The sequence below is a fragment of the Akebia trifoliata genome, chromosome 10 (assembly GCF_017979445.1).
Source record: "Akebia trifoliata isolate Shusen 1 chromosome 10, ASM1797944v1, whole genome shotgun sequence".
NCBI classification, from domain to species: Eukaryota; Viridiplantae; Streptophyta; class Magnoliopsida; order Ranunculales; family Lardizabalaceae; genus Akebia; species Akebia trifoliata.
The window spans coordinates 3,492,487-3,519,896 of NC_141384.1; the positions used below are offsets into that span (position 1 = coordinate 3,492,487).

General features: G+C 36.0%; 3 protein-coding genes across 8 annotated transcripts; 2 read left to right on the forward strand and 1 right to left on the reverse strand.

Moving 5' to 3' along the window:
• The first annotated feature begins 328 nt into the window (after positions 1-328).
• On the forward strand, positions 329-9,650 carry LOC147392804 (uncharacterized). 2 transcript variants are annotated; one of them, XM_086455801.1, is made up of 15 exons: positions 329-601; positions 853-1,137; positions 1,245-1,345; positions 2,138-2,238; positions 2,400-2,522; positions 4,606-4,675; positions 5,176-5,262; positions 5,370-5,435; positions 5,558-5,650; positions 5,861-5,917; positions 6,021-6,149; positions 6,234-6,324; positions 7,308-7,396; positions 8,062-8,255; positions 9,345-9,650. In XM_086455801.1, the coding sequence occupies exons 2-15, from the start codon at positions 912-914 to the stop codon at positions 9,445-9,447; spliced, it is 1,530 nt and encodes a 509-aa protein (XP_086311927.1). In that variant the 5' UTR covers positions 329-601; positions 853-911; the 3' UTR covers positions 9,448-9,650. The 2 variants fall into 2 exon arrangements, with proteins under 2 accessions (XP_086311927.1, XP_086311928.1); XM_086455802.1 differs by having other exon boundaries at positions 329-595.
• A 1,122-nt stretch (positions 9,651-10,772) lies between these two features.
• Positions 10,773-22,854, forward strand: LOC147392805 (putative clathrin assembly protein At5g35200). Of its 2 annotated transcripts, none has more exons than XM_086455798.1 (16): positions 10,773-10,887; positions 13,144-13,296; positions 13,395-13,464; positions 13,619-13,716; positions 15,529-15,670; positions 15,770-15,870; positions 16,512-16,595; positions 16,740-16,790; positions 16,873-16,938; positions 17,297-17,362; positions 17,515-17,595; positions 17,744-17,821; positions 18,986-19,165; positions 19,262-19,337; positions 19,433-19,539; positions 21,978-22,853. In XM_086455798.1, the coding sequence occupies exons 2-16, from the start codon at positions 13,201-13,203 to the stop codon at positions 22,326-22,328; spliced, it is 1,647 nt and encodes a 548-aa protein (XP_086311924.1). In that variant the 5' UTR covers positions 10,773-10,887; positions 13,144-13,200; the 3' UTR covers positions 22,329-22,853. The 2 variants fall into 2 exon arrangements, with proteins under 2 accessions (XP_086311924.1, XP_086311925.1); XM_086455799.1 differs by lacking the exon at positions 10,773-10,887 and adding an exon at positions 11,119-11,566 and having other exon boundaries at positions 21,978-22,854.
• Positions 22,855-23,706: 852 nt separating this feature from the next.
• Positions 23,707-26,636, reverse strand: LOC147392806 (pentatricopeptide repeat-containing protein At2g13420, mitochondrial-like). Of its 4 annotated transcripts, none has more exons than XR_015182087.1 (3): positions 24,894-26,636; positions 24,725-24,802; positions 23,707-23,899 (listed from the first exon to the last, which is right to left on the reverse strand). XR_015182087.1 is itself a non-coding variant. In XM_086455800.1 (2 exons), exon 1 carries the CDS (start codon positions 26,546-26,548, stop codon positions 24,938-24,940), a length of 1,611 nt encoding a protein of 536 aa, XP_086311926.1. In that variant the 5' UTR covers positions 26,549-26,636; the 3' UTR covers positions 24,096-24,802; positions 24,894-24,937. The 4 variants fall into 4 exon arrangements, 1 of the variants encoding a protein (XP_086311926.1); XR_015182086.1 differs by lacking the exon at positions 23,707-23,899 and adding an exon at positions 24,096-24,570; XR_015182085.1 differs by lacking the exon at positions 23,707-23,899 and adding an exon at positions 24,096-24,600.
• Between the last annotated feature and the right edge of the window lie 774 nt (positions 26,637-27,410).

A 27,410-nucleotide genomic window follows, 5' to 3' on the forward strand; every position in this document is an offset into this window, starting at 1 on the left:
GATGTCATCAGTTTGAAAAGATAAGGCTATCTCAAATATTCATCAAAACGGGTATAGCATGTCTAAATTACCCCGCAAAAATTTCGATCCATGTACCTTATCTCGTTTTTTTGGACAACGACATCAACCTCGTGATACAGATGGTTGTATCGAAATCATCTTCGGTAACATTCTTGGCCGCGGGACCCACATTGGGAAATTGATGACGTCATAATTAGATAAAAGTGGTCCACATCACCCAATATCCAAGAAAGAACTTGACTACAAATGGGATGAATGAATTTAATAAATCACGTACTAAATATTGGGAAGAATAACCATTATTATAAGAAACTTTTTAATTAAAACTCTAAAAAAGTGGAATCAGAAACAGACCTCTCCGTCTCTTTCTCTGCGTCGATTTCCTGAAAACTAGGGTTATGTTTTGGTTCTCTAAAAAGACTCATATCTGATTCGAGAGAGAGAGAGAGATTTTCAATCTTGGTTCCGAATTCATCTTTTTAAGTTGAATCAACAGAGAATTATCGGTTCTTTGTTTCCCGACCGTTCGATTTATATTCTATTCTGGTCCTATTTTCTTGGAGAATTTCTTCAGGTTCAGGTACCTGATCTTGTTTTTTTTAAATGTAATAAGGCCCTGTTTCGACTTTGGATCGAACAGAATTGGCGATTCAAACTGGTTTAGATCATAAAAGAAGGATCTTTTGTTTATGATTGTCTATTTTGTTGAATTCAACTGATTCTTCGGTATTTGGGTATTTAATTTTGGATTCTTAGAAGTTATAAGTTTTGTTTGATTTACAATTCTTGAAGGGTAATGATTTTCAACTTTGATTTTGTTAAAATGAATAGGTTCTTGGAGAATTTGATCAATTTGACTGTTTAAGTAACACCCATTTTCGATAAAGAAGATGAGAACAATGGTTCGATCCGTTCGACACATTCGGTCTGCTTCTCGCCTTCCAGAAAGAGATATTTTGATGAGTGGGTTGGGGAGAAAACATATTCCTTTGGTTAATTCAATCCAAGGTCCTACTTACAATTCTTTTCAGAAAGACAAATTTGATAGATACTTGCATTCCTCTATATTCTCAAGAACTATGTTCACCCCTGCTGCCAAAGACGCTACAAATGGAGGTTTCTTCTGACCACCTCAAAGTCTCACCTTTTCGATGTAATTTTAACTAGTTAAAATTTCATTACTTCTTGATTGTGATTTTGTTTCTCTGTGTTGGTTCTTCTAGGTTTGCAGTGTTCAACCAGAGACGAAGGAAGAGGAGGTCCTCTTGTAGAATATGAACGGCGAATTGCTGCGGGGGAGCTTGTAGATGGTGATAGTTGCCAGGTATGATTGCTCATTTGAGTTTAATAATTGTTACCCATTTGAGTACTTCAAGTTTAATTTAAAATGCCATATTTGTTCTGTATTGGGTCTGTATCCTGGTTTTTTAAGGTAACATAAGTTGAAAATTCCATAATCCGGAGACCATCCCGTTGATGGGCATCTCTTGGAATAACTTGAAAATCATAGCACAGGTTATCCTAACCATGTGGTGGTGGTGGGAGTTTCATCCATTACTCTGAAATCAAACAACTTATTGAGTGTATATTTTCCTCCACTTCACTCTCAGGTGTGTCATACCTAGTTAAGCCCTGTGACCCTCTTATATTCATAGTTCTCCCCCTCTCCAACAGATCGGTATTTTGGAGTAGTTGGTTGGTTAACATGGAATCAGAGTGCTAGGTTCATATAGGTCATGGGTTCAAATCTTTCCACCCTTATGGGTGAAGGGGAGTGTTGAGTGTATATTTTCCTCCACTCTCGGGTGTGTCATACCCCAATTAAGCTCCGTGACCCTCTTATATTCATAGTTCTCCCCCACTCCAATATATCAGTCTTTTGGAGTAGTTGATTGGTTAACAATTCTGAAATAAAACAACTAAATGGATGGTTAGGGTTCAAATGGTGAGAATTTTGAGCACGACTAAACAATTTGGCAGTCTTTAAGTTATTGTATTGGTTGGACAGCTAAAGCTGACTAGGCCATTTCGAAGTTGCAAAAGGCTCTCACAACTCCTTATCTTGTATTGCATTGTTTGCTCTCGTCAGAAAACACTCTTATAGTGAATTTTGTAGGTAGGCACCTTAAGAGAACTTCAAAGACTCTATGATGAGCTTGTTGAGTCAGCTGATGCCTGTCGGTTGGATAGATACACATCTTCTGATAAAGCAGGAAGGTAAACCATCCATCATGGTCATTATTGATATGGCAAGACAAATCCATTTTATCGAGTTTTTTTTTTTTCCTCATTTTTTTAAGTTACAGAGTTGGGTTCGGTTTCTTTCTAGTTTCTATATTCATGTTTTATAGTCATTGTAAAATTCCGTGTTATTGCAGGAGTAGGTGGTTTTGGTCCCGTCTTGTGCCACAATCTTCGTACTCACCCGTCAAAGGACTTTATCTTTATGGAGGAGTGGGCACAGGAAAAACAATGTTGATGGACTTGTTTTTTGACCAATTGTAAGTCTGGTGTATACTTTGCAAGTCTATATTTTAATATTTCTATGTCAATGAAAACCCTTGAAAGAATCTAACATTGACAAGAAATTAAAACTGTATTGTTCGTCGTGTAAAGATGTCTTTGAAAAAGACAAGAACAAAATATAAAATTAAAATTAAAAACCTATTTTATATTAACAAGTAGGGTTGTTCCACTGAGGATTGGGAGGCTAATATTTCAGATTTTAGAAAAAGGAAGAAGGGTGTGATTTTGGATACTAAACTAAAAGCTAATTAAATTCACTAAAAAATGTCTGAATTGAAAAACATCTAAGGAGAATGAATCCACTCAGGATAATTAATTTAAATCAATTTATTTTCAAGTTCTTTTTAGATAACTCAAATCAAGAAACCGGCAAAGATTCTTAATTCGGAGGATTTAACAATAATGAACCAAATAATTAAAAATCTGGAATTGCCTAAGATTTCCTTCCCTCTAGTAGTTTTATCTCTCAATGATTCAACATCATTGTGAGCATCTGATATAATGGGTTGTACCTAATAGAAACGGATCATGCCAATATGAAAGATAAGGAGAAATAAATTGAGAATACTGAAGAAACAACGGTTGGAAGAAAAATATATTTTAACAATGAAAACATCAAGAAGTAGAAGAATAAACTAAAAATAAATAATAACCTTGACTTCATCAATCTCCCTAGATTAAGAGATTAGCCAAGATTCATTCTAGAAATCAACAAATTATATAAAATCAAAATCATACTTAACTTTTATTGATCTCTTGAATTAACTTGAACAATGTGTCTTCGAATTGGAGAAAAATAAACTAAAACCTAAAAATATGAAAATAAAAGAAAAAAAAGATTAGGATAGGATAGGAGAGAGGGATCAAAGAGAGAAGAGAGAGTCAAAAACTAAAGAGATAAGGTCTTTTTATACACAAAAACTAAGGTTGTTTTGGCAACACGTTTTCGTCATTTTTTTATTTGAATATAATCTTCTATGAGAAATAGAAATATATTCACCTCTCAATTAGAGTTCTAACCCCCTTGACCTTGCTCCGTTTTGATAACCGAGTAAAAAATTACGTCCACAATGGTGAAATGTGACAAACTTGGAGTCTCTGACTTGTTACATGTATTTGACCAATTTGAAGTCCGAATGAGCATTGGTTTGTTCTTCTCTGAATCTATTTGCTAACCTTAAAATTTCACATTTTTTCGATCAGTGAGTCAAAAGTTATGGACAAAACGGTATGACATGGTAGATTTAAAATTTAATTCTATCAATCCGAGACCATTGAATCTCTTGGACCGTGGTTTGACTTTAACTTTGACCTTGGTCTTTTCTACTCTTTGATTCTTCAATTCTCATCTATTTTTCTTACAAGAAATGGACATATAGTTAAACCCTCGAAATCCGTGAAAATACATGTAATTTAATCAATAAAATGTAATTTAATCAATAAAATGTAATTTATGATGAATTAACTATTATGTATGATTTTATGAAGAAATCGTCACTCTTAGGTTAGAAAATACGTTAAGTGCTCTATAAAATAATGGAAAAATACACACTTTTAAACACTTAACATGTACTATATTTTGAAGAGATTCAAATTAATTGGATTTCCTCTTTTCTATTTGGTTGATGAACGAATATGATTCTAAACAAAGCTAGATCTAGTGTCTTCTCATTGCAATATATAAAGTTTTACAGGCCTCTCTATCATAGAAACTAAATAGAAGTAGAAACTGTAGAAGCCCCACCTACGCTCTACCAATAGAAGTCTATCTGATTTTTTATTTTGATTTCTTTTTAAGGAAGGCAGCCAAAACAAGGGATGGCATACATTGTCACAACATTTGTTTTGTGATCGATTACCCTATTAAAATGTTTTCTCTCTAATATTCGGTACCATGTTGCTCTTTTCCAGAATCGAGAGTCATTTCTTTACCTTTTTCGGTAGATAAGAACATATAAGCATCAACACCATTATATATATGCATAATGTAGAAAGAATAAAACATATTTATAAATCTATGGATAAGGTTTTGTAACCACTGGTACTCTACTTGGTCAGGCCATTTAACTGGAGGAAAAAGAGAATCCATTTTCACGACTTCATGTTGAATATGCATAGCCGCCTGCAAGTAAGAATACTGACCCAAACATTTATTGTACTAGTTACCTGTTCACTAGATTGGGTACCAAATCATTTATACAAGTTTAATGGCATGATTATACTCTGGAAGTTTTGAAGTCTATCGTGCTATAAGATACACCCAGTCCATCTATTAATCTATCTGGAATATTCAATTACTGGTTCTGAACCTCTTGGAAGAGTTTGACAGTCCTGGAAGCCCAGCCACCCTATTTTTTATTTATTTAGCAATCCAACTTTGTGCTTATTTTTTTCCATTGATGGATGGTGAAGATGGCTCGGTCAAAGTGGTGTCCCACCAATGACTGATCAAAATTGATGCATATTACGGCAGAGGCCCAGGCATTTTTTTCTTTCATGGACAATAAATGGAATTCTATTTTCCAACTTGCTATGAAGTTCTACTTTTCTCTTGCATGTGATACACTGCCTTTGGATTGAAATAGATACTGGAACAAGTTTAACTTTGTCACTTTTATGTAATTTCAGAAGCACAAGGGTGTGACAGATCCACTAGAAGTTGTTGCAGGAGAGATATCAGATGAATCAATTTTATTATGTCTTGATGAGTTTATGGTACGTTATAAATATGATGTTGCTTTCATGCTTCTTGACCTCATCTGACGGCCTTCCTACCTGGTTGCTTCAGTTGTTCACTTTCTTCTTTGTGTAAATTCTTATAGGTGACTGATGTTGCCGACGCATTAATATTGAACCGTCTTTTTGGACATCTATTCAGCAATGGCATTGTAAGGAGTTCAATATTTCATTTCTTTCTATTCAGGACAATCTTGTAGAGTTTCTGCTAGACAAGAAGTTTAACATTTTTGTGTTTTGCAAATGTTGGTTGTTGGGTGAATGAAAAATATAGATTCTTGTTTCCACTTCAAATCGTGCTCCAGATCGTCTATATGAAGGTGGTTTGCAAAGGGATCTTTTCTTACCCTTCATTGCGACTTTGAAGGTACTTAAACCAATGTTATTCCGTTTGTTCCGGTGATCTTGAGGAATACTTGGTCCGGAGGTCTGCATTTGGTGACAATCAAGGACATAAACTTCCGGACTCATGTATTCCTCTTGTTTCCTTTTCCTCCATTTTATTTTCTTTTTCTTTGATTATTTGAAATTTTTTGGAACATTTGCTCCTTCACATCTGATTAGCATTGCAATGCAGGAAAGATGTGTTATTCATGAAATTGGTTCTTCAGTAGACTATCGGAAAATGACTTCGGTAAGATATCTGTTCTCTCTTTTAAGTTTGTTAGAACTCCTTTGATCTTTTTCTTGGTGCTTCATTAGTTTGATATTTTTCATGCCCATCACTTGTATTGCAGGCTGAGCAAGGTTTCTATTTTGTTGGAGAAGAGTTGTCGGGCCTTCTTGAGCAAAAGTTTCTGGAATTGGTTGGGCAACATACAGCAAGTCCGCAAGAGGTGGAAGTCGTTATGGGAAGGAAATTGAAGGTTTAACCTTAATAAAGCTTTCTCACAACCTGTGGTTTTGATATGGTATATGAAAAAAGTTACCTAATCGCACTTGTGTTCTAGGTTCCACTGGGAGCTAACGGATGTGCGTACTTTCCTTTTGAAGATCTATGTGACAAACCCCTTGGAGCTGCAGACTATTTTGGATTGTTCAGTAAGTAATTTTGATCATGTCTGTTGTCAAAGGGTTTTGTTACCCAAAGGGCACACGTTAATAAAACCGTTGGCTAATACTCCATTGAATCCAGAAACCAGTAATGCTTCCCAAAACAGATCATGAAAAAAAATACTCACGATAGGGTTAAACAATCTTGTTCACAATGTAGAAAAACCTCATGGAAAGGGAACATTTCCAAAGGTGGACAAAAAGATATGAATGAGGCAGTTGTTGGGGGACAGGGATTGCACTGTCCTGGATGTAGCATTGTCTCTGAATAACATAGTAGCAGAATGGCCTACAAGCAAATGCAGGAATTTTCCTAGGTCAGACATAAAGCCAACTGAGTGTTCTCTGTGGATGGATTATTTGTGTTTTATGACTACATATTCCTGACGATTTGGCATTGGAGATTCCCTAAGTAAGAGCCACCCAAACTGTCATCGTCCTCAACATGAGGCGTAGAAAGAAATAAAAATGAAAAAGTATCCCACAACATGTTGACCAACTAACCCCTTAAACATGAATCTTGGCCATCTAAGTTTTGGGTTAGATAGATTATAACATAGTCTTTGAACGGGCTATATCAACCTGTTCTGGTAGACATTTACAACCTTTCCGAATATTTTAGTATTTAGTTACTCGGGATTCATATGTAGAAAGAATAGTTGGGTCTCGTCTCGCCTAGGCCCTAAGGGCTCTCCATTGCAGGAAAATGGCTAAAAGACAAGTGCAGGAAATTTTCCTGGGTCTGATATAATGCCAACTGAGTGACTTCTTTGGGTTTGATTATTTTTATTTTATGACTACATATTGGCATTAAGAGCATTCCAAACTTTGTGCTCAAGCCCCAGTATGTGCTCTGAAAGAATCTATTAGGAAAAGTTCCAGAAGACTAGATTGGTGGTATTGCTGGATGCATCTTTTATCAGTTATTATGAATGCTCTCGTTACATTATATAACTGTTTTCTGTTGACAGAGAATTTTCATACTCTGGCATTGGATGGTGTGCCGATTTTTGGGCTCCACAACAGAACAGCAGCATATCGGTTTGTCACTCTTGTTGATGTATGTTCGAACCTTCTCACTGGATCTATTTGTTTCCAATCTGATAATGTGCACTGGCTTCTACATGTTATTTGAAGTATTTACTGTGATAGTAGAGCTAACTATACTTATCGGAAAAAAAAAGAAAAAAAGTAGAGACTAACTAACTATTGTGTTAATCAACCAACTACTCCAAAAGACCGATCTGTTGGAGAGGGGGAGGGGAGAACTATGAATATAAGAGGGCCATGGGGCTTAACTAGGGTAAGACACACCCAGGAGTGGACAAAAATATACACTCAACACTCCCCCTCACCAATAAGGGTGGAAAGAATCGAACCCATGGCCTATATGGACCTAGTGCTCTGATACCATGTTAACCAACCAACTACTCCAAAAGACCGATCTGTTGGAGAGGGGAAGAACTATGAATGTAAGAGGGCCCATAAGGCTTAACTAGGGTAAGACACACCCGAGAGTGGAGGAAAATATACACTCAACATATTGTATGTATAAGTCAACCAAATCAAGGTCTTATTCTCCCATTGATTAAGACTGCAATGGCTAAAAAATCTATTTTAGAGTTTTTACAAATGCAGATTTCTCCTTCAATGATTTTTTTTTTTTTTCCGTTATGAGAAGCCAATGCAAGAGATTGATGCTTTAGTTTTTATTGTGGTTTACAGGTGATGTATGAAAACAAGGCCAGGTTGTTGTGCACAGCTGAGGGTACTCCAGTCAAGCTATTTGAAAGAATTGTGACGATCTCTGATGCTCAACACATGTCACCTAGAACCTCTTCACGATCAAGGAGAAATGACGATTTTGATCTTTGCGTTGACAATGAATTGGGATTTGCAAAAGATCGCACTATTAGTAGGTATGTTGCACTACTAAACAGCATTGTTAATCACTTCGATGTTGGAAAAACTCGCCTAGATAAACAATTTGGTTTTAGTTTCAAGAAGCTTCCACCAAATTGGAATCCCCCTCTCCTTTCTAGTTCTCATTACTGCATTTAGAAGCTTCTTGCCTCCCCATTTACAGAACAGTGTCACCATGACTTCTTTAAAATCCCTTTTTATATGTTATTTAGTATTTTTTTTTTCCATTTTAAGAATTCTAAGATATTTGGAATACTGAATTAGGTTGAAGAACAGGAATAAGCCGATCTGGTTGCTTGTTTTGTACATGTGGCAGCATTTAAGGTGTCTGGACATTGCATTTTATTTTTCCAACATTATGGAAGAAAAATCAACCTGACTAAATTAGAGAGCTGCTATTAGCACCCCAACTTTTATTACTACACCCCAATTTCTTAATTATCTATCACACCCCAATTAAAGATTAAAAGTTTAAAACACACTCTTCAAACGTTACAAAGGTCTGGCTCAAATTACTACCTTAGTCTTACAATACTCATTCAAACAATTTTTTACAATTATGATTAGGCTCATATAAAATCCTTAACCCTAAAAATAGAAATCTATTGATAAAAAAAGAGAGTGATTCTATTTGCACCCCAACTTTTACTTATTGTCAACCATTCACTTATTTTCTTTATTTTTAATTGGGGTGTAATAATTAAAATTTGGGGTCCCAATAGAAGCTCTCTTAAATTATTGCCGTTAGCATTTCTTTTGGCAAGTTTATAAAACATATATGTTCATAAGATTATCCAATCGTTAGGATCATCAAATCGACCAATTGTTCCCTAGTATCTTCTTGTTAGGACCATTGCTCCATTCTCCTATTTTATTTATCTTCAAATATCACTAAAAATTGAATTTTGCCTTGACAAATTCAACAAGTGAATTCAATGTAGAAAGCTGCTTTTGTATAAGTGAATTTAACAGAGGCAGCTTGAGATTCTTTTCTTTTTGTGCTTACTAGTACTTGTTACTGTAGATTCATGTTTGTGCAATTCTTTGGGTGTCGCTGATGAGTTTAGAAACACTTCTTAATGCAGATTAACAGAGATGAATAGCACAGAGTACTTGGAGCAGCACGCTGCTCTAATGGCTGAGTGGCAATCCTCTCATGAAGACAAGGACACCTCTCGTCAAACATGAAACTTTGGGGAGGAGAATGTTTGTCCATTTTGAATATAATTCATTATCTGTAACAGTAAAAGCTTATTTAACCGGTGTCGACCCAAGTGATTCATTCAGTTAAAATAAGGGGGAAATCTTGGAGTCCATACCTATGTTGTTAAACTATATTGAGAGAAGTGAATAAAATGTCAACTGAAATCTACCTGTTTTTGTACTCTTAATCTCAGGATGTCCGTCGAATGAACTGTCTTGCTTTATTTTGGCTTTATTTTAGAGAACTTATATTGCCACCCCTACTTCTTTTATAACACACCAATGAGGATGATGATCTGGCACATAATCCAAGGTCATGACATGCGCAAACCCCATCCACTATGCCACATGACACAGGGAAGTATTTTCCTTGATAAATGGGGGCGATTAGCTCATTTTTTTATGTAAAAGTTCTTAAAATATTGTAATCTACATCTTCTGGCGTTGGATCATGTTTTTGAAGTTGAAGTTTCCTGATTTTGGAAAGAATAAAAAATACTTAATGTTTTATTTTTAGGTCCAATCAATTTGACCTACCGGTCGGATTGCTTTGGACCGACCCAGTCAATCATATGAGTCAATGACCAGTCCGGTTTTTAAACAATTGAGTACAAAATGAGCCATTTAGGTTTGTGCAAGTAGAGCCACCAAATATTATCAATATAGGTCTTAGAGTAAAAAAAATATTATAATCAATTTTATCAAACCTGAAATCTAGCTTGAAACTTGGGCTCGGCCAATTAAGGTCCAACATTGGTTTAAGGCTGTGTAAGGCATGGGTTTTCTTTAAGACAGGTCTAGGGCTATGGGTTTAATCTTGGCCCTTCCCAACGTAGTAACTAAGTTTGGATTTGATAATTATTGGGTGAGGGTTCAAAGTTTCATAAAAAAACATTCACAAAATTTTAGAGATTATACAAAATATTTTATTGGATTTCTCATCAAAGCCTATCAAACAACTTCTTTCTAAATCCTAACTTCTTTATTGAGGTCAGAATGTTGAAAAAACTAAAATTTTAGAGACGAATGGTAAAGTTTTTACCATATTCCATGATTAATGGAGGGATTATCGATTAATTCATTAAATTGATTAGCCCTATTTCGGAGAATTTTACCATTTTTTTTTTTAAATTCGGAGAATTTTGTTACTATGCTTCCCAATCCCCATTGACAACCTAAGTGGCTTTAGGACTTACAAGAAGAGGGGAGGGGTGGATTTGTTAATGTTTCATTAAAACGAGGGTTAAATCTTAAATGAAATCCAATAGTAACTCAATACAGCTGGTACGGCTGGCTTAATATTCCCCATGCATATAAATAACGTGGCATCTCTCTCGTTCTCTCTCTCGATTCGCGAAGTACGAAGGTTTCCTTCTTAGGCTGCGTTTTTTATCCCAAGAAAACTTCTTCGGTTCTTCTTCTCTGGTAAGCAAGACGTTTCTTTCTCTCTCTCTCTCTCTCTCTCTCTCTCTCTCTCTCTCTCTAGGTTCTCTCATCTCCTTTCGAATGTTTAAGAGAATAGAGATCTTCATTGATCGATTGTCACATTGTGATTTTCTTCAATTTCTTTTCTGGATTTCGATGTTAGAAATCACTTTCTTTCCATGATTGATGAATCCTATTTTTTTTTTTTTTTTCATTTAGTAATTCTGTGTAAATAGTTCTGTCTTTTGATATCGTGTATTCGGTTGTTTTCTTTTTTATTGGGCTGCATTTTGAGAGTTTGGTTGGGATCTATGGTTCTAATCTGATTGGAAAGAATTATATTGTTGTTGGTTTCTCACTCGGTGTTGAAATTCTCAGATAGTTTGGATCATGAATATAGTAAATGGTTTTGTGCCATGCTAATGATGGTTTTTTTTTTTTTTTTTTTTGTGTTTAATTGATTTTGTCTCTTTAAATTTGGAAAAAAAAAGTTTGGAAGGATTGCCACTGAAGCTATGTTAAGACCCAAACCAATGCTCTAAAAATGCCTAGGCATTAATGGAGTGGAAAGTTTAAGTCTTAACCTAAGGATCGTAACATACCCCACGTTAGGCCACACCTTCGCTGGTCCACTTTATGGCGAACCCCCCAGCCCCTTGGCCTTCTTTCTAAGTACCAGGTATCCCTTTTCTTTTTCCATAATTCGCCCCTTCTCAGGTGAATCGCTGTGGCCTATGGTGGACCCCATTTCTATCCCATACTATGGCAAGCGCTTTTTTTTTTTTTTCCCTGAACCCGTTCCATATCCCATACTCCCCATGAGTGGAACCTTGGAGATGGGTTGGGGTTGTTTCTAATACCAAATGTTAAGACCCAAACCAATGCTCCAAGAACACCTAGGCATTAATGGAGTGAAAAGTTTAAGTGTTAACCTAAGGATCGTAACAAGCTAATTCCAAGATGATTTTGGCTGGCATTCAATTTTCTAGGCTAGGTTTTTCACCAAAGGATAGAATGATATTTGTAGTTTAGTTGGACTTGAATCCACGACCTCTAGGTTTGCATTGTGATACGTAAACAAATTGAGCAATGGGTCTAATCCCAAATGCTCTCGACTAGGTTGAACCCACAACCTTCTTTATTAAAGGAGCAACCATAATTATCTTTTTGAAGGTGGTTCTTAAAGACTTGTTCCTATGACATATTTCTACCATCTAGCCAAACAACCATATATAAAATCCTCTTGAAGAAGTTGGAATCCATAATGTTCTTTAGTGGAGGAATTTGAACCATGTTTCTGAAAATGGTTCTTCAAAATGCATTTGAAAAGGTTTGAATTCACAACCTTTTATATTGAAGGTGTTATTCTTAGATCCATAGCTCAGTTGGTTTGACGCATTGCAAAACAATTTTGATGTCGTGGATTCAACTCCAGTCTACCCATCTAAAAAAAAAACCTTTTATATTGAAGAAGGAGCCGAAGTAAGGCTAAAATGAGAGTTAAGCTCAAAATTTCTGAGCTCTGTGGTATTTTTGCCTGCTTTTATTATTGGAAAACAAAATCCCCTTAACAAGGTTTGAACCTAAAATCTCCTTTAAAATTACTTGTGTGAATTCTTGTATTTTTTTTTTTTTTTTAAAGAGTTTTGATGAAAGAGACTGGAGGGATAGGGGGAAATGCTCTTGACAATGTTTGAACCCACAACCTCCTTTGTTAGGGGGAATATTTGGGTGGGTGTGTGTGGGTCAGTGGTGTGTGTGTGTGTGGGGTTGGGGAGGAGGGGAGGGGTGGGGGGGAGAGAGAGAGAGATTATAAGAATCATTAAGATGGGGGTTCTAACTTAAAAGGAAAATAAATAAATTGAAGTTTTTAAAGGTACGGCGTACTATATCTGCTGGGCTTAGACCCATAGCTCGGTTGGTTTGACACATTGCAACGCAACTTTGAGGATGTGGGTTCAAATCTAGTTTACCCATCCAAAAAGAAAACGTACCATATTTGCTACCACCAGCATAGTAGGTGAGGAGGGCACCAATGAAACGAGGCATTACAAAATATGTAGGGGCATGAGAATTACACTCATTTCAAAATTTTGGTGGACCAGCTGATAAGGTCTATACATCATAGGACACTGACTCAACTTATAAGAAGTTGTCCTTAAGATCATGTTATTGAACAAGTACTTTACATGGATGCGTAATGCAATAAATTCACTCTTAATTGGGACAATGCTAACTGTTGCTCCCCTCTTTTAGGTTGACCAGATTTACCGTATTTGAATTTGGAAGAACATGCTTTCTTAGAAAAACAGAATGGCGGGTGGTACACAGCAGAGCTTAAGAAAAGCTCTTGGAGCTTTGAAGGACTCCACAAAGGTTGGGTTGGCAAAAGTGAACAGTGATTACAAGGTGATTTTATATCTGCAATTTTAATTTTTCTGTTTAATCATGTAACTTATCTATTGTGGTTTGATAGTTCCTGATAAGTGCTGGCCGTGTGCTTCCAGGAACTAGATGTTGCAATTGTGAAGGCCACTAACCATGTTGAACACGTGGCAAAGGAGAAGCACATCCGCTGTGAGCGCAACCTTCATACATTGATAAGATCTTTCACTACAAAAAATATGAAGATAAAAATTCACTTATATAGGCTTAAATCTAGAATTTTCCTGTCATTTTTACGAAAATAGATTCAGTAATTAAATAATGCTTATTGTTATTATTTTGGCAGCTATTTTTGATGCAGTTTCAGCTTCAAGACCTCGGGCTGATGTTGCATATTGCATACATGGTCTTGCTAGACGTCTTGCAAAAACACACAATTGGGCAGTATGCTCCTGCTGACCACCTTTCAAATTCATTTTTTTTCTTTTCTCAATTATTTTGTGTATGTACCTCTTATAATTAGAATTATTGGGTACTTTGATGGTGAAATATATATTCTCTAAAGTATCATGATGTGGACCAGTGCAACATTGTCATATCTTATTTAACTTGCATATATCCCATGTAGTGGACACTGGTTGTAAGGACCGAGGAATCACTGAAATTAACTGATCTTCCAAAAAAAAAAAAAATTGGTTGAGACAATTTAAAACTTTTCATGAGCATTTCTTTGTTTTGTTAAGTGCTCGCTAAGGAGTATATAACTATATATTCTAGAAAAGGGAAGCTCTTGACATAGATAAGACCTATTTACAACAGTTAACATGGTTCTGGAATGGACCGCCTCAATGTACAAAACGAAGAAAATCTCTACAAATCATCCTTCAAGGTTAATACCAAGGATAGAGTAACCTAGGTATTACTGGAGAATTAATACCTTGAACTCTTTGAATGTGAAAGACCAATGGCATAAATAAGCTCTGACTCTCTGTTACTTTCTCCATGGCTCCACTCATCCGAGCTTATTATCAAATGTGCAATTTTTTTTTCTTTCTTTCTTCATGAATATCCAAGAAAATGTGAAATCCAGCATTGTTCATTGATTTTATTCCTGCATTTTTATAGGTAAAATTTTATTGAAACGAAGTGGTAGCCAAGGCAGCCACCCTACAGAAACTCAAAACAAAACCTAAAACAAAAAAACACACAAAGAAAAAAAAAAAAAAAAAAAGAAGAGAAGAAAAGATATAATCCTTTTGGATTGCATGCAAGATCCCACTTGAACACGAACTTTTCAAAAAAGACTATGGAAATCTGTCCAGGACCAACAGATTTTGAACTTTTGGTTCTATGGTAGATTCTTGTTCTGCCAGAACATTACAAGAGAGTAGAGCACAAACCGGTTTCGCTGGATAATTTTCTGTATCTGAAATGTGAAATATGATATTTTTTGTTCTTTCCAATGAAAATGGTTCCAAGATCACTCATGATACTCTTCATTAAATAACCACTGAAATTATAATATTACATTATACCATAGATGTTTAGTTAATTAAGAGTGATTCCTGTTTCTGCCAACTGTAATATTCAGGGTAGCTCCTGTTCGACGTTTAATATAATTGGGCCTTCATGCTTGCTTAGGAAAATACTAAATGAAAAGTCTTTAAGAAAGTAGAAGCTTATTATGGGATCATGTGAACTCACAGCCAGAAAGTGTTTGAAATCTTTAGTGAACACTTCTTCATACTTGTACATATGCAGAATACCATAGACACGGTGCCACTGCCACCTCTCCAGTTAAGTTGCTTGATATATATGAACTTTTGTAGCATTCAATCGCTATAACCTGTCCACCGACAAACTTGTACGATGAGAAAGTAAAATTTATATTGCTTGCCATCTTTGTCTTCATGATAATCCATGCCTTATCCCAACTATTTGGTTGGCTACTTGAATCCTGTTCCACCATTCAATTCTGTCAAGCCATGTTTTCCATTGGAAGCATGTGTCTTGGAATCGATATGGGTTTCACAAACTGGAACTTATAGCTGAATTAAATATACCACAAAAATTCAGTGAGCTAAACGTGTGAGAGACCACTAATGATCAGATCAAAGCCAAATAACATTATAGTCCTGTTTCTAAGTTATTTTTAACTGTTATTTTTTCAAGAGGGCTTTCTTTTTGACATGAAACCCTATTGTTTTGTTGTTTATACTTGTTGATAGTGTAGCTCCACTTTTGCTGTTTGCTTAGGTTGCCTTGAAAACTCTGATTGTGATACACCGTGCATTGAGGGAAGTTGATCCAACATTTCGTGAAGAGCTTATTAATTATAGCATGAGCAGAGGTCATATGTTGAACTTATCTCACTTCAAGGATGACTCAAGTCCAAATGGTATTACTTATATATGAATTTATTATCTAAATAGTGATAATTTTGTGGAATAGTATTAGGAACTGACTATGGAAGTTTTTTGGTTTACTTGGCATTAAGCATGGGATTATTCTGCTTGGGTCCGTATGTATGCTCTATACGTAGAGGAGCGGTTAGAATGTTTCCGCATACTGAAATATGATGTTGAGGCAGATCATTCAGTAAGCAGTTTCATCCAATTTACGTACTTGTTCTTTCTCTTCTTGCATGCCTTAATCAGTAGTTTCTCATTCTTTTTTATGTATTGATAACTATAATGCTATAACTAAATCCATTGGGTAGTTCAATAGATTTTTCTTACCTAACATCTATATAATAAAACGCAACAGTGGACCCCACTCCTTTGTCTCAAGATTTATACCCTCGAGGACGGTTGTCCTTCCTCCTTTGTCTTCTTTCCTCTTTCCCTTCCCAAGAATTCCTCCAACTTTATTGTTTTTCCTCTTTTTCCCTTTTTTCCAATTATACCCTTCTAAATTTATTGTTTTGCATCTTTCAACCCCTAAACCCCCAGGCCCCAGCATGGGCAAATTCTAGTATACCTACAAAACTTGATTTCTTGCAATGGACTAATGATTTATTTGCATCACTTTGCTTTTCTCCTTTAATCTATGTTTTTTTTTGTTTTTTTTGGGTCGGGGGGTTATAAATATGTGAAAGAAAGGGGTAAATAAATCACAGAGTTTCATGTATGTGGCATTTGTAAAGTTGTATTGCTCTTTGGGGCAAGGTTATGGCTTGCTATTTCAGAATACTAATGAAGATAGTGAGAAACTTCGTTTCTAAAATATGCTGTTAACAGAGAACTAGGGAGCTTGACACCCCAGACTTGCTTGAGCAATTACCTGCTTTGCAACAGCTTCTTTTCCGTCTTCTGGCTTGCCAGGTAATGTATCTGTGCTTGGATTGCTAGATATTGGTTTTCTATATTACCTTTCAATATTGCATTGTTATCATTTCAGCTAATGAGATCACACACATATTTTGTGTCATGTTTGACTGAACATTGCTTATGTACTATTTTTTGCAGCCAGAAGGGGCAGCTATACATAATAATGTGATAAAGTATGCACTTTCAATTGTAAGGATTTGTCTGAACAGACTTTTGGTTTGGAATAACTTTATGATATTTGATCCTGTCTCTTACGATCTTCCCTTTCCAGGTTGCAAGTGAAAGCATTAGGCTTTATGCAACAATTAATGATGGTACTCTCAATCTGGTCGATAAGGTAAGGTTTCGGATCTATCATCCTTTTTTCTGAAATTTTCTTGTATCTTTACTATTATAATGAGAGAAGGCGGAGTAGAAGTGGTTATATATCAAAATTTGAGGTGCCATAAATGTCTCCACTTTTGTATTTAAATTTAATATAATCAAGGTCATTTTGGTAAAAAGCTACGAAAATTGCAACCCTTGACCGTATAATCACGTTGCTTAGTTTTCAAAAATTACAAAAGCATCCTGTTTTACCGTGTAATCTTCAAAAACCCTTTAGTAAATATTTTACATTACAAATATACCCTTTTGATAAATGTCTGTTTGCACATGCCACCTTCTAGTTGGTATTAATGATAGTCCTGCAACAGTTCTTTGAGATGCAGCAGCATGATGCTGTTAGAGCCCTTGAAGTTTATAAGAAGGCTGGGAATCAGGTACATACTGTTGCCGAACATGTTTCCTGCAAATTAATCTCATTAAGAATTTGAAAATAAACTATAGTAATTTTTTTGTTATGCACTTATCCTTCCAACCATTTTTCAAGATTCTTCTTCTAAAACTTTTGAAATTCATCTATTTGTGGCAGGCAGAAAGGTTATTGGAATTCTATGAAATCTGCAAGAGACTTGAGCTTGGACGGGAACCGAAGTTTAGCAGAATTGATCAAGTAAATCCCATTTGTCTTGCTAAGCTCCATCTTGTTTCTTTTGATCTTTAAAGCTTAACTCCGAATATTTTCAATGCTAGTTTACTCATTTATTTGACATTGAAAGCTTCCACAATCTGCTAATTCTGTATGTCGTGTCCAATTGCAGCCCCCTGCATCATTTGTAACTGCCATGGAAGAGTATGTGAAGGAGGCTCCACGACAGTTAATGCTTCAGAGGACTGTGGTATGGTTCAATAGTTTTACATAATGATTCTTCTATAACTTAATTTTAAGTTGACAGTAAGAACAGCTAGGCTTTGTGAAGCTGAATGTTGCGTAATCAAGAAACATGTTCATAGATTGAGTATGCCAGTGATGAAGATGCTATGACGTATGAATGGACTAAGAAAGATAAAATTAGAAATCAAAGCACTTGTGGAAAGAGTGATAAACTAGGGGATTTTTTGTTGAGATGGTTTGGTTTTGTGCAACGAAAACCAATACCAATCTTGATTAGAAGGAAGATGCAAGTTGAAGGTTCTAAAAGAGTGAGAGGAAGGATGATTAGGATGTGGATTGAGGTAGTGAATGTGAATGTGGACACATTTGAATGTACATGTGACATGGCTTTAGACAAAATTAATGGAGAAATAAAATTTTTCCAACCCCAAGTGCTTGGGATATGGCTTTGATCATGATAGATCTCAGGAAGGATAATTTGCAATTGGATCTTGTGAAAGAAGGTAGTGGAGTTTTGGAGATAAATATATATCGAAGCTGTCTTTTGATTTTTGGGAGTTGTTTTAGGTACAAAAATTTTATGCTTATAACTTGAGTGAATTACTTTGTAGTATTGGAGTTGAGCAAGACTTGGAAAGGTACTCCATTTTCGAAGGGGTGGCATTTGTACTGAGTAGGAAAGGATTTGATCTCGAAAGACCACTTGTGACAACATATCCCTATTGTAGTAGGGTCCATACCCACTTCAATTGTTAATATTAGATGCCCCATACTTTTTTAGATGGGTCCATGGGTGTGTATTAAGTTGATATAGTACAACTTTTCTTTCTTGAGGTAGTTTACTTTGGAGAATGTTAATGTTGTGGTTTGATGGGGAGGGAAAATGGCGCAATATGTGTTTGAGGGAAAGAAGGCAATGATCCAAAGGATATAATCCTCAATGTCAAAGCTTCGATGTTCCTTTGGTTTAAGATTCATATAGAATTGTTTTTGGAGGATTTTTTCCGTAGCTGGGATCCAGACCGATAATATATATATTTACCCCTGTATCCCTTCTTCTTGATTCCTTTTGTTTCTTTCTTTTAATTTTTGGTAGGTTTCCTTGACAAAAAAGTTTTTTTTTTTTCCCCCTAATTACTAGAGTCGTACAATCTTCGTTTCTTGTTAGGTCAATGATGACATAGAAGCCACTCCCAGAGGTGGAGTTACTCCCGATGTAGTTTTTTCAATTGAGCCCAAGAGTGAGAAAGAGGTTGAAGAAACTCCAATGGCATCCATCACGCCAACTGAACCTCCAAAGAGGGAGCAAAGTGAAGCTCCAGTAATCCCACCTGTTACTGATCTCTTGGTAAGAGCATTCTTGAGCAGACACACTTTGTACATTAGGACAATGTCTATATCTTGTTAGTCATGCGACCTTCAACCAAATTATTATTTTTTATAGGGGTTAGATGAGTTAAGTCAGGGTGCATCGGAACTGGATGAGAAAAATGCTTTTGCCCTTGCAATAGTTCCTTCTGGTAAATATTTTTTTTCCATTCTTTTATCAAGAATTATTTTCGAATACATGATCGATCATTCTCTTTGATTATTTCTTTTTTTTGTCATATTACAGAAGATCCACCAAATAGTCTCAATTTGACAAGTGAAACCACTGGATGGGAACTTGCACTTGTTACAGCACCAAGCTCTAATGGAACTACTGCAGCAGATAGCAAACTGGTAAAAGGCCTTCTTTTACTTTCATAGACTTGAAAATGTGTTTTCTAATTGCTATCCATCTTTATTGTGTTGGTTGATGTATGGTTTTCTTATTTTTGTTATTTAGTTATTAATATTTGATTAGATGATGCTCTATCACAATATTGAGGTCACATTATTCTAATACTCTAATTACTTGTAAAACAAGCAATCATAAATAAATGTGGCTGCTGAACTCTAATATGGGGCCCACAATATTAAGTGGCTGACCCACTTATCAATTAAAACAAATATACACCTTGGGTCCACAACTTATTAATGAGAAAACATAGAATGGCCCACCTAAATGCCCAAAACAAAAATTAAAATTCTTTAATAAAAATAGAAGATGAACTCCTAAAAGAAATCTAATTTTCATGGTCGTGGTCCTCCTCAACTAGTACCAATTATGTTTATGGTGAAAATATTCTGATTTACGAAGGAGAATGTTGGACAATATAGAACCTTGTTCTTAGAATGAGCGTAGCCAGGATGCAAATATTGACATCTTTGAGTGGATTGATTAGGGTAATCCCAATAGGAGAAAAATAAAGAAAATATAGCTTTACCTACAAGTGAACGCCAGAATATGATTGGTGTTGCTGATCCCAAATAGTTGGACCTTGGGATATTACTGATGCTCATGATGGATAGAGTAGGAGGGTGACAAAATGAATTTTTGGAAGGATATTTCTTATGGGGATCAAGTGCTAGTTCAAAGATTGCCCCTTATTTTTGGATAAATGCTTAAAAGAATGTTTAGGTTACAAACTTTTTCATTCATAGCAACAGTGAGTGCTTAGGTCAGAGGTATACCAGCAATTATGTGTCCTTTATTTATTTAGCTTTAAACCTTTGGATGCTTGGGTTAGTTTTACTTTTTTCTTGCTTATAGCTATACAAATAGTTAAAAGTTAAAATGTAGTGAAGAAGTTTGGTTGGTTTAATGGCGAGGCTAGGGGAACTTATGGTTGTAGTGTATTGAAGGGGATTCTACAGGACTTTGACCATTTCGAGAGATGGACTAGATATAGAGTGGGTTCGGGGGAGAAGGTTAGATTCTGGTAGGTCACATGTGGTGGTGACTCGTCTTTGTCAAACCACTACCCTTCTTTGTATGCTTGTTCAATGAAAAAGAATTACTCAATGAAAGATTGTCTAGTTAGAAACGGATGCACTCTTTTTTGGGATCTAGGTTTTAGGAGGAACTACAATGATTGGGAGATAACGGAGGTTACATCTCTTCTTGTTCTTCTAAATTCTTATCACTTTGGGAAAATGATCAGGACATGAGGGAATGGTTCAAGGCTAAGGAAAAGTGATTTTCAATCCGCTTTTTCTATAAGTGTTTATTTTTGCCTTTTGTAGTTTCTTTCTCGGTTTCCACCATTTGGTCTAATCTCGTTCCATCCAAGGTATCCTTTTTTGTGTGACTTGCTTCATTAGAAAGAATCCTCACCTTGGATAATTTAATCTCCTGGAGTAACTTCTGTTTTTTGTGTATGAGTAATGGGGAATCGGTGAATCATATCTTAATCCATTGTCCTTTTTCCCAAAATACGTGGATGTCTTTTTTGTCACGATCTTAGATGGACTAGGTTTTACCACACTCTTGTTTTGGTATTCTCTTTCACTCTTATCTTGTATGGGAGCTATCTCAGCCTCCTTTCTTGTTCCTCTTTTTTAATGAAATTATTACACTTACAAAAATAAAAATAAAAAGGTTTAAAATGTAGTCATAAGTCATGATTGAATATTTATCAACTTAAAAGCTGCCTCTAGGAAGGTGCCACCTTCGTGACGTGGTAAAGTCTGTCTGGTAATATACCACTAACCTGGGATCATAACCCACCCCCATCCTCACACTAAACCTACCACCACCAAAGGAAAAAAGCTGCCCCCATTTTTTTAGAATAAAGCTTTGCAAATGATGTTAATTATGCACACAAATGGTCAATGAGTGATACTTATAAGTTTAAAACCCATATTTACTGTTTCAAATTATCTCATTAGATATTCCCTTGAATTAGAATTTGTAATTGATACAATACCATCTATTATCTCAATTTCTTCTGTATGCACGGAAAACATATTAAATATTATGTATGATAAAATCTCAAGTTTATAGGTCACCTTTAGAAGCAGCTTTTTGGTGCCTCAATCTTAGTAATTGATGACCATCTACTTGTCTCATAAAATTCCCACTTTAGAGGCCTCCCATCTTTTGGAGCACTTTTTGGTGCTTCAACCCAGTTAAGTGTCAATTATCTACTGGGTTAAAGTAATACCTTCTGTGATGGGAGTTGCCCAAGAAAAGCTCAAAAATCCTAAATGTGGGTTTGGTGGAACCCAACTATTTGCACATGTCAATTATCGGGACTAGTTTGGGTCTATTTTCTGATCCTGTTTGAATCTTGTAGGCTGGTGGGCTGGACAAACTAACACTGGATAGTCTCTACGACGACGCAATGGTGAGAAGAGCAAACCAGAATGGGACATACCACATGGGGCAGGTGGCCCCTAACCCCTTTGAAGCTGCTCAATATTCACAAGACCCATTTTATGCGTCCAACAATATTGCACCGCCCACCAATGTACAAATGGCAGCCATGGCTCAGCATCAACAAGCGTTCATGCCGCAGCAGCAGCACCAACAACACCAGCAGCAAATGATGGTTGGCCAAGATCCAACTAACCCATTTGGCAACCCGTATGCGGGACAAGGTGTACCATCTTATTCATCACATAATCCCTACACAGGTCTCATTTAGATAACAAAGATGCGAGAGGAGGTAACATAAATTTAGATTCAAATTTGTAGATATCTTGGTTGGCAGAAGAAGTGGTGGCGGTAGATTAAAATGTAGGTTGACCTCTGTTCTCTTTCTGAGGTTTTTCTGTTGTGTGCTTGGTATGGTAGGGTAGGGTAGGGTCCATAATCTTTAATTTCATTTTCTGCTGAAGTTGCCAATTTGAGAAGTACATATACAATCTCAGCATAGAAACACACTAACATCCTTTGTCCCATGCTGCATTGTGAGCAGGAAGCTTCACTGTTTTGACTCTTCTTCAAACATCTACCAATGGAAATAAAATTGAATTATTTTGTTCTGCTTAATACAAAACATTTCCAAAAGTGATCAAAATCTGGAGATCAATTTATTTTTCCTCCTAAAATTTGGGACGGAAATAAATTATAAAATTGGTTTGTAGATCAAGATTCGGTATTTGTTATAAATTGATTTTTTAAATAATTTTTTATTATAAAAGGACCATCCATCTGTATGGATCACATGTCAATGTGGTGTCTAAATACACCATTGGGTGCCATATGTATGTAGAGCATAAAATTGTGTACTCTCAAAAAACAGAATTGAAAAGAGAATTTTTCACTGTTGGATTTAAATTTTAAATCTAGGAGTTTAATGACCGTACATTTTTTTTTTCCGCGGGGGAAGGGGGATTTATTGTAATCCCAATTTAGACAACAAACAAGATGCTAAGTTATTTGGACCAATACGGCAGTTTGCATGGGCCAAGTGTAGACCTTGGTGCATGCTCTACATGGTTCATACAACCTTTTTCCTTATTATAAAAACCCATTTTTAATAATGAAGGTATAATCATGGTTTCAAAACTCATCCGAGACCAAGACGTATCGTCTGAGTCATCTCGGTATCAAGCATGAACAAGATGGACGGACAAGTCAATTTTTCGAACGAGATTTAATATCCCACGCTCATTTTTCAAATTTTTGGACGAGTCCGAGATGACTCGGTATCTGGCATGGACGAGAAGCAAAACCGAATTTTAAAACCATGGGTATAATTCTTGAATTAGCGCACGAGATATTGGGTTAGGTAAAAAAATTCACAAAATATTTGATGGTGATTGTTATATTTTACCTATTCAAAAAAAAAAAAACTTGTTATATTTTCTTAAAAACTCAAAAACTTTTAAGGAATGCTACCTCCTATACGTCTTTTTTTATTATATTATTTATAACTTCCTTTGAAAGATTTTTTTAAGAATGCCACAGTTCTCTACCCTAAAATAAAGTCACATTTATATCTCTCGATTTCCATTTTTACAAAAATAGAAAACCCCAAACTGTAATATAGAATCAGTGTTTTGAAACCCAGAATGGCAGTGATTTGATCTGATTACACCAGGTCCTACTCATGGTCTTTTCATTAGAAATGTTCCAAGACAATGTGCATGCAGTTCTAATACTGAAATGAGATGGATAAGATCTGATATTTGGACTGTCGACATCTTTTGCAGTTGTGGATGCTCATCCCCAAGGGCCTCCATAAGAAGTTACCCATTTCTTTTAGCTTCCCTGCAAAGGATAGCTTGTTCAACTACTCTATTGATAAGGATTAAAGAAGTTTAGAGAACCAAAGATTGTTATGTACCCAAGGTACCATATAAGAAAGATAAATTCAAATATATTTTACAAAGAAGATAATCCAATGGGAGGAAACTATGGCGTCGTAAACAAGAAACCAACCATTTACTAAATCAACCACAAATCATGAATGTAACTAGGAAAATTGTATACCATCTTTAAGAAAGTATTCCTCAAATTACATCACCCAAGCTCAACAGAAAAAGAAATTCCTAGAGAACCCTCCAAATGATTCAAAGAGCCAAAGATAAGCTCCATCAAACAGTTTTCTATTTTGATGAGTATAAATTTACTATATCAACGGAGGCCGAGCTGGCCTCCAAGCTACAGGGAGAGAACCAAAAGAAGAAAGACAAGAGAAAGGAGAAAAGGCCACAACAAAACAAAGACCCAACTCTCACAACAATACGAAGAGTATGACTTCTCCACTTGAAAACAAAATCCTCAAAGAACCGCCCTTCATAGTCTTTCTTTCCAATCATCTATTAGAATTCTGAGTCCGTTCGAAGAGGGATGTCTGCTTATTGAAGGCAGAGCTTCATTTGAATTCTATCTCTTGATAAGCATTGAACCTTTAAAGTATCAGTTTCTGCTTTCTAGTCCTGACATGAAAGTTTTAAAGCCAACAAATTCTTCACAGAAATAAAAGTTATTTATACGCAACATTTTTGTATTTTGTTGAGAAGGAAATAAGAACATCAATATAATTTAATATATTTAATAACAACTTGTAGGGAATTTTCGAAGACCACGCACCTTGCAATCTGCGCCACGAATTGCTCGTATTGAGGGGTCAGCTTCTTTTGCACCTCAAACTTCTCACCGGCAAGGTACCTGCCAACTCCCTTGGTCACTATAGAGAATCCTAAATTTGTAATAAAAATAAAATAAAATATAATAAAAAAAGAAGAAATGTGATAGATACCTTATCATCTTAGCATTGGCACTAAATTCAAGACCTCTAGTGCATCACCTCTTATAAGGTTTGAAGTGAAAATTCTGAAATTCAGAGCCAAATGTAATCGACTCTTCCTCGAGCTTCTTTTTCAATCTTCTCCAAGTTCTCAACATATCAGATTGTATTAGTCCTCGGTAAAGAATCTCAAATGTGATCTTCTGTGGAAGAAACCCTTTCTCTATCATCTCCACAAAAAAATGGCAAGCCTCTCTCCACTTTTGTTTCTCACATAACCCATGAATCAACAATGTGTAAGAATCCAAATCCGGTCCAACCCCACTCTCCTTCATGTCATCCCATATCTCATTCACGATTTCCATCCGATTCAGCTTTGAAAACATCCCAACTAATATGTTATATGTGTGCATACTTGGCATGCATGAACATTCCTCCATCTTTCTATACAATTTCAAGGCATTTTCCGAATCCTTCCTCCCTCGATACTCCTTAAAGAAACAATTATAAGTTGTGGCAGATGGGCTCACTCCATTTCCCACCATTTCATTAAGCAATTCCTCGGCATCTTCGAGTCTCCCGCATGAACAAAGACATTTAATAACCGAAGTATAGGTAGCTACTGTTGGAAAAATCCCTTTTTCTTTCATCAAATTTAACTTATCAAGAGACAAATCCGGTTTATGTGCACGACTATAAACATGAAGAACTATAGAGTAGCTAGTGACATCGGGCTCTATCCCTCTCCTCTCCATTTCCTCAAACAAATTCTCAGCTTGTCGAATGGTTCTCTCAAATCGGGTTTCTGGGTGTAAGCTTGACCTCCGACAAATACCATTTAAGAGCACATTGTACGTAACTACATTCGGTTCTAACCCACGATCCACCATTTCTCTAAAGAATTTCTCTGCCATTTGGGGTCGATTTAGCTTACACCACCCAAAAATTAAAACAGTATAAATTTTAGTATTGGGTTCAAAATTCAATTTTCTTTTATTGAAGATCTCTGTCGCAATCTTCACGTACCCATACTTGCAAAGTATATCGAGAAGATAACCAAAAGCTTCTCGATCAGACCCTCCCTCGATGAAACTCTCCATATCATCGAAAGCACGGATGGCCTGCCGAGTAAGACCCGCAGCTATTAATCTACGAATCAAAATTCCAAAAGTTTTCGAATTGGGTTTTAGGTTTTGTTGCTCCATTTCAACAATTAATTGCCAAGCCACATCAAATTGCCGGACTTTTCCCAGTATATCAATCATTAGGTGGTAGGATTCGGCATCGTGACAGTAATTTGCTTGTTCTTTCGCCCAAACGAAAAACCCTAATGCAACTTTTGAAACATTTTTTACTCGAATTAGGGTTTGATGAACCAAATTGGAAGAAACCCTAATTCCATTTAGTTGAAGAGAGGATTCCATGGTGTGAAAGGGGTTGTGGTGTTCAATTAAAATTTTGGAAACCATGTCTGCGTCTTTTGAGATTTGGATAGAAGGTTTTAGGGTTTCTGAAAACCCTAATTCAAGCTCCGGAGGTTCGGGAGTCTCATTAAGGTGGGAAGAACAGTAGGATGAGCGGCGTATTTTAGATAAATAAGAAAATTGCAGAGAGATTGAAGAGAGAAGGGGTCGTCGATGGGCTAACCTGCGCATTATTGGAAGCATGTTAACCTTCACCACTAACGTCTCTGGAATTCGTCTCTAAAGCGTCAGTGGCAAATTGAGTTTTGGGTGATTTAGATATATCCCTCCACGTTTAGGTGAATAATTGAGAGGTCCCTGTGTTTTCAAACCTGGTGATATGCGCCCCTTGACCCTAGTATGCTCTAATAGGCTAACGAAGATGACTTAATTGCCCTTGTCTTCAATTTGTAGTTTTTTAGTCTCAATTTTTCTTTTGAAAACCAACCTTTTTTAACATCTTGTGTAAAACTTTTTCACCTTAAGATTCTTTATATTTCGACTTCAAGAACCAAGAATTTTGGTGAAGTAGAAGACAATTTTGGGTAAAACACACACACACACACACTCTCTCTCTCTCTCTCTCTCTCTCTCATATATACAAGTCAGGTGAAAGCAAGCTTAACACCTTTAAGGGTTAATGTTGTAGTATGTGGCTCATATTAAGTGAAACATGTATATAAAGAAAGCAGACCGATGACGAGAGTGAAGTGGAGCAGAACGACGACATCTACTTTTTTGAGATGTAATTTACTATTTTATTACTAGGGATGATTAATAGGTTGGGTGTGTATGGGCAATGCTCCCACGGTACAGTACAAGGGTATTATTGAAAATTTTTAATACCTCTTGTACGACTAGGGTTTACTATAAATTCATATAATGTAATCCAAATTTAACATATAGTGAAAATTCAGCCCCTCGCTCTTGTGGATGTAGGCACACCGCCGAACCACGTAAAATCTATGTGGTTTATTTTTATTTTTTATTTTTTCTCTTTTCCATACTATTCATCATAATTGCCGCACGTAACACAACAGGTAAGGTGGGGTTGAAACATAAATTG